Source organism: Thermobia domestica, chromosome 13 (genome assembly GCF_964235325.1).
Source record: "Thermobia domestica chromosome 13, izTheDome1.hap1.1, whole genome shotgun sequence".
Classification (NCBI taxonomy): domain Eukaryota; kingdom Metazoa; phylum Arthropoda; class Insecta; order Zygentoma; family Lepismatidae; genus Thermobia; species Thermobia domestica.
This window is the reverse complement of record NC_137466.1, coordinates 219,887,350-219,899,067: the sequence shown is the minus strand read 5'-3', so window position 1 is coordinate 219,899,067 and position 11,718 is coordinate 219,887,350. Positions and strand designations below refer to the sequence as shown.

At 34.8% G+C, this 11,718-nt stretch overlaps 1 protein-coding gene across 1 annotated transcript in view; it reads right to left on the bottom strand.

The window, feature by feature from the left end:
* Positions 1 to 2,699: 2,699 nt before the first annotated feature.
* Positions 2,700 to 11,718, bottom strand: part of LOC145669051 (juvenile hormone esterase-like) — a 36,636-nt gene continuing 27,617 nt past the window's right edge. The window contains exons 6-10 of the mRNA XM_081737412.1: positions 8,960 to 9,131; positions 7,750 to 7,928; positions 5,060 to 5,210; positions 3,764 to 3,893; positions 2,700 to 3,056 (exon numbers count right to left, since the gene is read on the bottom strand). Of these exons, the coding sequence (XP_081593538.1) occupies positions 2,861 to 3,056; positions 3,764 to 3,893; positions 5,060 to 5,210; positions 7,750 to 7,928; positions 8,960 to 9,131 (828 nt within the window). The 3' untranslated portion in view covers positions 2,700 to 2,860. The remainder of the gene's footprint in view (positions 3,057 to 3,763; positions 3,894 to 5,059; positions 5,211 to 7,749; positions 7,929 to 8,959; positions 9,132 to 11,718) is intronic.

The window sequence follows — 11,718 nt, the reverse complement described above, 5'->3', positions numbered from 1 at the left end:
CTACATTAGTACAATTACACGTACAAAACCTATCAGTGCATTTTCCTCCGTAACATGACAAATATTTTATGTTCAACGCATCTACTTTCTGTTTAAACTTCGAACGAACACTAGGCCTACATGACGTAACAGTTTGGCATTTACATTTGTATGATACTGGCTGACTACTTTTTTCTTTACCATTGCAAGCGCTAACAAAAACTGACTCATTTACTACCTTTTGGCACCCTTGTTCTACATCTGCACAACTAGCCTTTTCAATTGGAGCTTCAACTGATTCAATTTTTTCAAGTGCTTGGACCCCCTTTTCTTCACTTTTACCCCAAATTTCTTTCTTTGCAACTTCTATTTGTGCCTGGAGTTTATCGTTAACGTGCTTTACAATTATTTCATTGACTTCCACATATTTACTTCCCAAAGATTTACCAAAATTATCTATTGTGCTTTCTAAAGATTCCCATACGTTACCTTGTTTACCGACTTTTCCTATTTTGTTTTCCAAAGATTCATTTATTTCAACTATTTTTCCTTCCAAAGATTTATTAACCTTTTCAACTTTATTTTCTAAAGATTCACGTAAATTTTGTATTTCAATTTTAATGGCGTCCAACAACTTGGCATTGCTTTCATCCATTTTGTACCATTACATAAAATTTCTAAATACGAGTCAGATACTTTGTACCTTTACGTTTCTACACATAAATCACTACTTTTGCATGTACGGTGAAGGAGTTCTGTTCCTGTTTCGGAGCGCCATTTTTATAACACGATTGGATCGTGTTGGGTTCGGTTCCAGTTCGGGGCAGCCGTTCTTATGGCCTGCAGGGTCTAATTCTTGTTCGAGCTAACCACTTTTGTGACTGGCAGAGTCTGATCCTTACCTGATCCCATTCGGGATAACCAAATCTTATAACTCTGCTGGAAACAACTCCCGTTCAATACAGCTTACCTGTGGTGGATTTTAGTAATTGGCATGAAGAAGGCATTCGCAACAAAAATGATAATACTACAATAGAGAGTGCGCAAACCTCCAAGTTGGATCGCGAACCAAAATACTGTTTCATTGAGGTTGCGACTACGAGCGCCCACCGTCATTGCCACGCCTGCTGGCGATAGCGGAATGAATACAAGTTACTAAACATAACATCCACCATTTTGGGTAGTGATTGTGCAGAAATGCTGTAAAGGTAATTGTACATAAAGAAATAGATTGTATGTAAATTTTATTCAGTTAACACAGGTTATGTATAGTACTTACGTTAATGACATTACAACATTTTGTTAGTGATTTTTACTTAACATGTACCAAGACACCATGAGCCCAAAAATTTATTAATGTGGAATTTTTATGAAATTATTATATATTTTTATTTTTTATTTTATAAGAAAATGACGCACTACGAATGCCGGCTGAAATTTGCATTACACGATGCACTAGCATTAAACACACGCTATTTTCGTATCACACTTAACTACACTATAAGTTGATGGATTTGGGGGGGGGGAATCATGTAGCTATTCTTCAAAAAAAAAAAAAAGGATTCCACGGTGCTTCTTGTTGCTCGTCGAACAGTTATTATTTAGGTTCCGTCATAGTTATTACTCTTCAGTTGTGAGTGCAATTCGCCCTTTTACCTGTGTTGGTTCCTTACTCATGCCTCGTTGATTTCATACATTCACATATTATACGCTATTTTAGCACACAAACGTAGATTTTGTGTTAATGTTATGTTTATCATTCGTGTAGGATTAACTTGTTCTTCCCATAGTCGAATTTACAAAAATCGTGATCGATTGCGAAGAAAAACTTAGATATTATTCACAGTCGCCACAGAAATAGAACAATCTAGGCCACCATAGCTGCTTAACACACCTTCGCGGCCTTTTTTACCTCAGCGTCAGTATGTTTGCGCCGAGCACACCAGAAAAGATTTTACAAATGTTCATAATAAATATTCTTTATCAGAAATACGCATATCAAAGGGCGTTAAATAAGTTCACCATTAAAACAAAATAATTGAAATGTTAAAAACAGTAAAAGTAAGTCTCGATGATGTTTGAATTCGACGAACTATGTTTTGCATCATTTTAACCATATTACGCCTCCTTTGTTCAGTGAACAGGAAGCACGAGTCATCACTCACAGGATTGCCAACTTACAAAAAGATAAAACTAGAGCACAATTTGCGTCGACGAACAGTACACGGAGCCTCATTCCAATTCAGCCAACAGTAACTGGGAAATTTAAAATGGAATGGGAGTGAGGGGGGCCACACGCTCACACGCCTTGTCTCCTTGTTGCAGTAATACGTTGGTCTTTTGAAAACATGTAGCCCCATTTACGATCATCTTCCAGTAGAACTGGGCAATAGTAAGAAATGGAATGGATGATAAAGATATTTGCTTAAAAATGTTTCTCGTGCCCACATACAGTATAGATATACTGAAACCTGTTGAGGACACCTGAAAGCGTGAATCCAACTTTCTATAGTACTTTATTTGCTACTATAATCATATAGTGTCTAAAAGTAACAACTGCATCAACCATTCTATTACAAGCATCGCCTCACTTCTCGTACCTTAGAAATATTTAAATGATGGAAAGTTTTCAAGTAATGCAATACAGTAAAAATGTATTTTGAAAGGTATAAAGTAGAAAGTACAATATTTTCAACACAATTATGAATAATACTCAAGAATTCAAGCTTCAAGTACACACAAGAATTTATTTAGTCTTTATTTCAATGGTCTTTTTAACATTTCACTTTCAAACAGTTGTCAGTCATAAAGAAATGAGCTATTCGTAGGGACTAGGATCAAATGGTTCAGAAGGATATAAATGCTCCTGTTAGTACAGCCCTTACAATTCGTCCTTCAGAACCACCGGCGTTGGTGGGTTCTCTTTCAGTGGTAAAGACTCCCAGAATTCAATTCGCTGACTATGGAGATTCTCGCTTAGATGAATACTCTCTCCTAACTCCAAGTAGACAGGATTGTCGCTGGAAGTAGGGGGCCAAACAACTGGCAAGGGATTATCCTCCACAGGCGTAGGATTGCTACAAAGATGAAACTGAATGAATATATAGAAAATAAGCTAAAGTACATTTGAGAATAATTTCACAAAGAATTTGAATATTTTCAACAACTTCCGGCACTAACACTGCAAAGGCTAATATTTATAATTACTTTATGAGAGATAATGAATTGTACATTTAATTAAGTAGACTATTTAATCTGACAGTCCAAAATATCCTGTACATTGTAAATATACGTCACAATACAGAAAATTCAACGTTTTAACCTTAAAATCAAGACTTTCAGACTAAATGGGCTGCCGCAGAGTTTGTCCATTGCTTTCAAAGTCCGTTAAATCCAAGTCTGTAAAACCAAGGAATGAGTTTATTAAGAATAATAGGTGAAAGATGGACAGAGAAATAAAAGTAAATTCTATCTCCGTTGATCCGTTCAACTGGGAAATATTGACAGAAGTTCTAAAGAAGATTGGGCTGGAATGAACAGTTACGAAGCTCATTATAAACTTGTAACATGAAGCAATATGCAAGCACTAAAATAAGGAAGGAAGGAACAAAGGAATATTAATTGGAAGGACATTTAATACCAACCTGTAAGAGATAGAGAAGGAGGCTCTCACAGGGTAAATAGATTAGGTAGGTGTACACGAATTACATATTATATGGCCCTTGTTGGAGAAACAATGATGACCTCAAAAAAATTAATTGAATGATAATAATGATGCACTCACCCTGTTTTTGCGAAATTCGTCCAAAGTTTGACAAGCGTTTGTGACATGTGCATATCAGGGTGTTGAGCAGTGATCTCGGGCATTCCTGTGTTGTTGAACAGGTACAGCAGGTCGTCTCCATGGCACACACCTTCAATAATCAACATAATATTTAGCATAATTCACTCTATCTACACACAACAATACAAGTTAAAACTTCGTCAAGCGTAAGAGAAATCAAGTCAAACCCAAGACATGGAAATTCTCATCGCATAACACACAAGCTCAAGACATTTTAAAAACAATAAGGAAGAAAAATACGTTGTGAAAAATTTTATTCTTCGTCCAACACTTTCATTTAGTTAAGAGGTTCATCGATATAAGAGATTAATTCTTTATTACTTTATTATTATTATTATTATTATTCTTTATTAGAGATTAAAGCTCACTGTTTCTTGAGAAACTCGTATCTCGAATAGAATTTTCCCATAGAAAATAATGAAGATTTCATTAATTGGTTTCATATTTTAAAAAAATAAAACTATTATAAAAAATCCATTTTCAATACTATATTGCTCAAAATTTATTTCTTTTAAATAATAAATACAATAAAGTAAAGTACAATAGTACATACGGACACAAACCGATGAAATAAATAAAGGATAATGGAGGCATATTCTATCTTTCAGAAAAATCGTACCTGCCTTGAAAGAGACATTGCATAGGTGAAAAGAAGTCATTCTTGTGAGCGAATGAAAGCAGCGGCTATCTCGAGGGTAGTTTTATTCGACTGGTATCTGATTGTGATTCACGTGACTTCCTTGGACTTCTAAAAATACTTGGTTTTGCCTTTCTACAGTTCTTTAGAAACGAAACATGGCATTATGAATGTTACCGTAAAATAAATCAAGAGCTGAAGAGGGAAGCGTTTTTCTCTTTTCAGAAAACAAATACCTATCCGCCTTCTCGTTTTCGAACTGTTTGTTTATGACATTTACTGATACTTATGAATAGCATACATTATAACTGTAATAATGATGCTTCCCACAATATTTTTAGTTCTCTTAAAGTTAGTTGCGGGATGAAGACAAATATAAAGAAATAAATTGTGGGAAGACCACTTGCAGCGTTACAATTACAAATACCACCCATTTTGAGCATATCTTCAACCACCATCTAAAATGGCCTCCCATCATGTTATATCGTTACGTCATAGCTTTTAGTGTTTCATCGAAAATGAAGTTCACGACTCTGATGAAGAAGCATAGCGAAAGTATTTAAGTTTAGTAAGGTTGGCTTGTGCTACAAAGTGCTTACCTAGAGTTCTGTCAGTTGGTCCGTAAGTTGTGCTGTAGCTGTGTTTCCCTTCGTAACTGAGCTGGTAGTAGTAGACGGGGGCACCAACGCTTCTCACATGCAACCTCACAGCCTTGTCTACACCCACTAGGAACAGACGGTCTGTGTACGCCTGCAATAATAATAATAATTATTATATACAATTTATATTGGGCTGGTGCGATTGAAATGTACATATTTATGTCTGGTGAGAAACCACTCTCTGTAACGCAACCTAGACATCGATATCACAAAACTCCGTACATGTTCAGAACACGCTGAGGTGCTCAATAAGTTTGGAGGCAGTATATTGTTGAAAGAGTACCAGGGAGGGATTTTCATTTACGAGTTCGGAGTGAGACATTCTATACACTTATCCGTGTTTGGGCCAGAAGTGGTGAAAGAACGACAGATGTACTGTTGGTTTGTTAAACGTTATATGGATGATACAATAGTGAAAAGATATGGGTAAACTCCCGCGGTCAGCCACCAACAGTGTTCTGATTAGCTTCTCAGGAGCACCATAGAAGCGGATCCTCAGAAAAGTGCTTGTGTAATTGTAGAGGAGTTAGACATACACCATACCACAGTTGTGCGGCTGTTCCACGAAATCGGTAAGATAAAAGAACTTGGATTCTAAATGCCACTTGAGTTGTTGCCAGCTGTCATGGGTCGCCATCTTGAGATGTGAAGTTGTTTGAGTGTACGGAATAACCGCATCGGATTGCTACTTCAAATAAAAAATCCGTTTCGAACGACAATTGTAAACTAGAGGTTAGTGATTGGACATTGATTAATGTACAGAATGGCTTACAAACTATTTCTCTATCCGTAGAGGGAGTTGTTGTGGGTATAGTGCTCTATAGTATCCATCATGTCTTTCTTTCTAGGCAAAATTATCACTGCAAGCTTATCCACATGCAGCCAACAATGATCAACAGATATGGTGTCCTCACATTGCACAAAAATTTAAAATTCACTAACTGTCCATGAGTTGCAGAATGAAATGTTTCCTCTCCACATTATTATCCTGACTTCTCTCCCACCAACTATTATCTCATCCTCCGTCTCAAGCATTTCTCTGATGATAGGATAAAAGACCTCTTCGTAAGATAGATTCTAAAGTTATTTCGCCACAGAATCCAGTCGTTTGAGCGGAAGGAAAATGAGTAACTGCAGCCGGGACTACGTTCCCTAACCAGATATCGTAGTTTTAATTCTATTGGCCTTTGAAAGTGACAGACGTGAGTCGTACAAACCCAATGTAATATGATAAATATTAAGTCACCTGCTCCTCGTTGTCCAGTGAAGCGTTCGAGCGATATACAAACTTTTGTCTCTAAACTCATAACATTTCGGAAATTAAAAAATGCAGTGTTTGAAGATTAGCTGCACAAGGAAAGTGCATTTAGGAAAATAGTTTTTGTGCCTTCAACTGCTCTCATTCATACTTAAATATATTAGTTGTAGCATTGTGTAATTTTTATTTTTGTTTTGTGATTTTTTTAATGATTGCTGCTCTTTAATTTAAAGCAAAATAAAATATTACAAAGATAAGTAATTCCAAAATATGGAAATGTACAGAATGTGTATTTTAAACCAATTTTAAGTTTGTGGTGAATAATATGATTACTGGCTTTGCCTTTTTCTTATTTAGATTTTTTGTAAAGAAATTGATCCTTACACGCCAGCCAGGTTTAACACATTCTGCTAAACGGGAAGATTTTAATGTGAAGGTAGGAGGAGGAGATATATTCAAACCGATTATTATAAGGAAATTAATGACAACGGAATTAGACTCACGAACCTTCCAACATCCAAAAACCTAATCATGACGAGTGGAAAATATCGACATTGCGACATTCATATATATTCTTGGACCTCACCAGATACAAAAACACATAGTCGAAGGTAGAATAATCTAGCATAATTGATGTTCGGTCGTTTAGAGAAGGTGTAACACTAACCACTAGACATGAAAAAAGAGGAAATAATAAGAAATTAGAGGGGGATCAGGTGATAGGGAAATGCCGAATAGATTCTTAGATTTAGAAAGTTCAGAATGCATTAATGTTGAGTATATTTACGTAATAATTTGAGATAGCATTAAAATTGCAGCAAAAGAAAAATTGAGATATGAGGAAATACATGGGAACAAACCACGGTTCGACCAGGAATGCATAAAGTTAGCAAGAAAACTGCGTTGGCTACACAAATCAAACCATAGAATTGTACAAAATTTTATTGTCTTCAGGCAGGAAACTTTGAGAACTTTTGAAAAAAAAGAAAAAGAAACGATTTTTTGAAAGTTAAAGTTATTAAACTTGAACATAATAGTAAAAATAAAAATATTCGTGACATGTATAAAAGCACAAACGAAATTAAAAAGTATATCAACTCCGCGCAATATATTAAAGAAAACGAACAGAATAATTCTCAAGGATACAGATAGTATTTTGAATAAGGAAAAGTATTTTTTTGACAATTTGCTCAACACACAAAGAAGAACATGGAAATTCATACAACAGAACCGTATAATTCAGAACCTAACCGAACAGATATAAAAATCAATATAAAGAAATTACAGAGACACAAATATAAATAAAATTCCTGCTGAGTTAATTTTAGCTGGAAGGATAAAAGAATATTAGCTGAGTCCTGCAAAGACTTACATCTGTGAGATTTCCCATTGTGTGTTCTGTTGGGTTGCTGCCATTGAAGTAGAAAGACTTGATCCTTTGAGTCACCGTATCATCATCCATCGAACTGTCCAAGAAGTGGAAGGAATGGGGAGCCACTTGGTCAAAGCGTTTCTCAACATCTTCCATTAGGTCAGGGTCCACTACGATGGCTGAAATATACACAGAAGCTTTCTATTTCTACCAACCAATCAGTTAAAAGGCGCTTACTTTACGAATGTATTTTTACCTCACGACGGAAAACAGAAAGAATGATGACGCTTATATAAGATAAAACAGGACTTGACATTCTAAAATTTTTCATCATTTGTGTTCATAAAATGACTTTTTACACAAGGTGAATAGCTAATGTTTGGGTCCATTATTTGTAATTCTAATTTTTCAGGAGCAATTTTATTCAAGTGATTAGCGGATCCTAGAACAGTGTAAGTACATTTTAAGGGATTCATAACAAGGCCGTTATCAATACATCTGTTACTGATACTTGTAGCATTAAGATGTTGATTGAGGAGTCGAACAACTTGTGGTAAGTCCTGAGACAAGGCTAAACAATTGAGTGTCGTCCGTGTAACAGTACATCTTTGAATGCTGTACAACAGATATCAGATCTGCAGCATATAAGGTAAAATACTATAACTGAAAGTAAATAACAGGTCCTAAAATTGAGCATTGTGGAACACATCTATCAAGAACAGCAGCTTCAGAAATTTTGTAATGAGAGGAACTACGTAAACCAACTTGCTGTGTTCCCTTATGTAAACAGGATTCGAACCATTTCATGGTATTTACTTTCAGTTATAGTATTTCATTTTTGTTAAGACAACATCATGCTGGACAAGGTCAAATGCCTTTGAGAGATCTAATAAACTAGTGTTATCACATCTTTGTCATTTAGTGCAGAAAGCAAATCGTCTTTGATACCTAACAAAGCAGTAGAAGTGCTGTGAAGAAGTGTGAACATGTTACAAAATGAGAATCGAAAGAGGTGAAACAGTAACTCGTAACAATACGACTTTTCATTCTAAACAAGTAGTCAGAAATTAGCTATAACAACGTGTAAAGAAGGCAAAGAATCTTTTGACATGAATAGAAATAAAGAAAAACTTAAATATTGTTTCATGGAACAGTATGAGGCCTACTGACAAATAACCTAAAAGCTTTTTATTTTGTGAATGTATCTCACCAGCAACTCTGTAGATACCCTCGTGCTTGGTAACTCCTACCATCCAAGGAACAGCGTTGATGTGTCCCTCTTTCATAGCCGTCACTGGTTCTTCTGAAAGAAAGGCTTCTGATGGGTCAATGCCTGCTTCTACTGTAGGCCCAAAAGCACACATAGGATCGGTAGACCATTCCTACAATCAGAACAGCAACACTAATAATTTCTTGTATATTTCTTATTTGTTAATGCTTAGTTTTATTATTGCATTTGTTATCTTTGTAACACGTCTCAAATATCTGTGCAGGAAGGTTACGCGGTGAACTAACTTGGCGACAAGTCAAAACACAAGACAACAGATGTGTTGACAGAGACACGTAATATTTCTTGCGTATGTATTCATTAGAGAACAGTAACACTGTTTTTTTTCTTTTTCTTATTTGTTTTTGTTCTTCTTCTTCTTCGTATTATTATTATTATTATTATTATTATTATTATTATTATTAATATTAATATTTGTCTATCCAATTTGTGTAACAGAAGCCTGGCAATGTCTACTCAAAATCGGAACATTCATTTGAATAGTAAATATTCCTTAGGCCGATCGCGATGAACCTTAAAGCTGCAACTGTAAGATTCATACTTTTCACAGACGTAGGAAGGTGAAACTACTCTTTGAACTAAAAATTTATTTCTATTTCATGTTACAAAAAAGAAAATGCGAGTTCGAAGCATAAAATACACAATATCTTCCACCTTGAATAGAAACAAAGGAATAAATAAGTACAGTAGAGTCTTCCTTATTAAAACAGAATCTCGGACTTTTGGTTTGATTTATATCTATTTAGAATCTTTATCAATAGTGAAGCTGTGTAGCACGAGACTATAATTAAATATATAAAGGCTATCAACAAAAGCACAACAAATCATACATTGTATGTCATTTGTTACAATATATTGAAAACGTATTTTATTTTTTATACAAATAGTTATATTTTTGTTAATTAAATATTGCATGTATTTATTGTACTTCATTATCCGTCATCCGTCATTATCCGTCTGAAATCGCCCTTCTTGCTCCGCTACTACCTCACCACGATTTGCTTCAGTAACTTCAAGAAACTTTATTGTCGAACATTGTAGTTTAGCAAATGTATCGGAACGCAATATACATTTTTAAAAGATTTTTTGAAAATAATAATAATAATAATAATAATAATAATAATAATAATAATAATAATAATAATAATAATAATAATAATAATAATAATAATAATAATAATAACTGGAAGGCACAATAAATAAAAGGAAAACAAAGCTGATAACACATGAGGCTTCTTAAGAATAATTGAGGTACTCCGTACATTTATGTGAAAAAGAATGAACTTATGATACACGTGTTCATATGCAATATGTAATGACTGCTTTCTGTGCCTTGCTTTTACTTCATATATCCGTGAAATATCGCAATAAAATGAATAGTGTAATTGTAATAGCGTTGCGTAGTAACTTACGGTACAGTCATGTTAAGGAATAAGCAATGTCCCTTTCTCTTAAACTTTATAGTCTGACATTTTCCATGTTTTATGAAATACGTTATAAGCAACTGCGGAAGTAGAAAGGTTTTGAAGGGAGTACACTAAAAAAAAGTCAGTATTTGAAAATGATGGCCATCTTTTTAGAGATGACTTTTGGCCATTGGTTAACATAGGGCCTACCCAAAAACGTCTTGAAATGTTCTCTGAGTGAACAAAAATGATTTCTAGAATGGATTCTAACAGTGGCTAATACGAACTATCTTGACAGTATTTAAAATATATATATATCTGAACTTCTGTGTTCAACAACTGTTCGTGCATAAAAACGATTTTTAAACAGTCGTCGCCATTTTACTCATTCAAAAATCGTTTCTGACCGTATTTATTGGACACAAGAGTAGTTCAGGCACATTTTGAACACTACGATTGCAGCTCCTATTAAACACTGTTAGGATATATTCTAAAAGATATTTTGTTTACTGATAGAGTATTTCAAAACATTTTTGGAAAGTCGTTTCTAACAAAAGTCCAAACAGTGATTTTTTTTTTTTTTTTTTTTTTTTTGCAATGTACGTACTGTACATAAAAAGAAAACATATTCATTTCACTATTTTCTGAGATTGAAATTTACTGCTAGTTAATTACGAGAGGATCGCTAATTTTTTGGTGTATGATGCAATCTCCTGAACTCACTGATTCCCTTCACTCCCCCAAAAAACACCTGCTATGAACCCTAATCAACAACTCCCAAATATCTCTCCCCTTTCCCAACAGTGTTGTTATTCTCTAATTATACTTTCTGTACATTTTAAGTGCTGAGTATGAATTTGTTACTGCAGCCCAGCTATTTGCACACTTCTTACATACCCTCCGATAAGCTCTCAACATAGCTTCTTTCTTTGCTATCAACTGTAGAAGGACGTCCGCATATTTTGTAGTATAAAACGTGTCGGAAATGGTCCTACCACTCTTATGACAAGCGAAAATGACCTAGATAACATTCATCTGAGAGAATACGCTTTGGCATTCACTGGAAGATATTGCGATTGAACCCAAAGTGTGATTTAATGGATGAAGCATGTCCAGGACTTCATATGTTCTTGGATACTCACGGAAAACATCAACTGATTCTCTTCCATTTAAACGGAATTTGTGTGTTATCTATCTAATTTCAGCTTCACAAAACGTCATCCCAGGATTTCCCGCTCAAAGTTAGGCATTTAAAATTTTAGCATATCGAGGTAA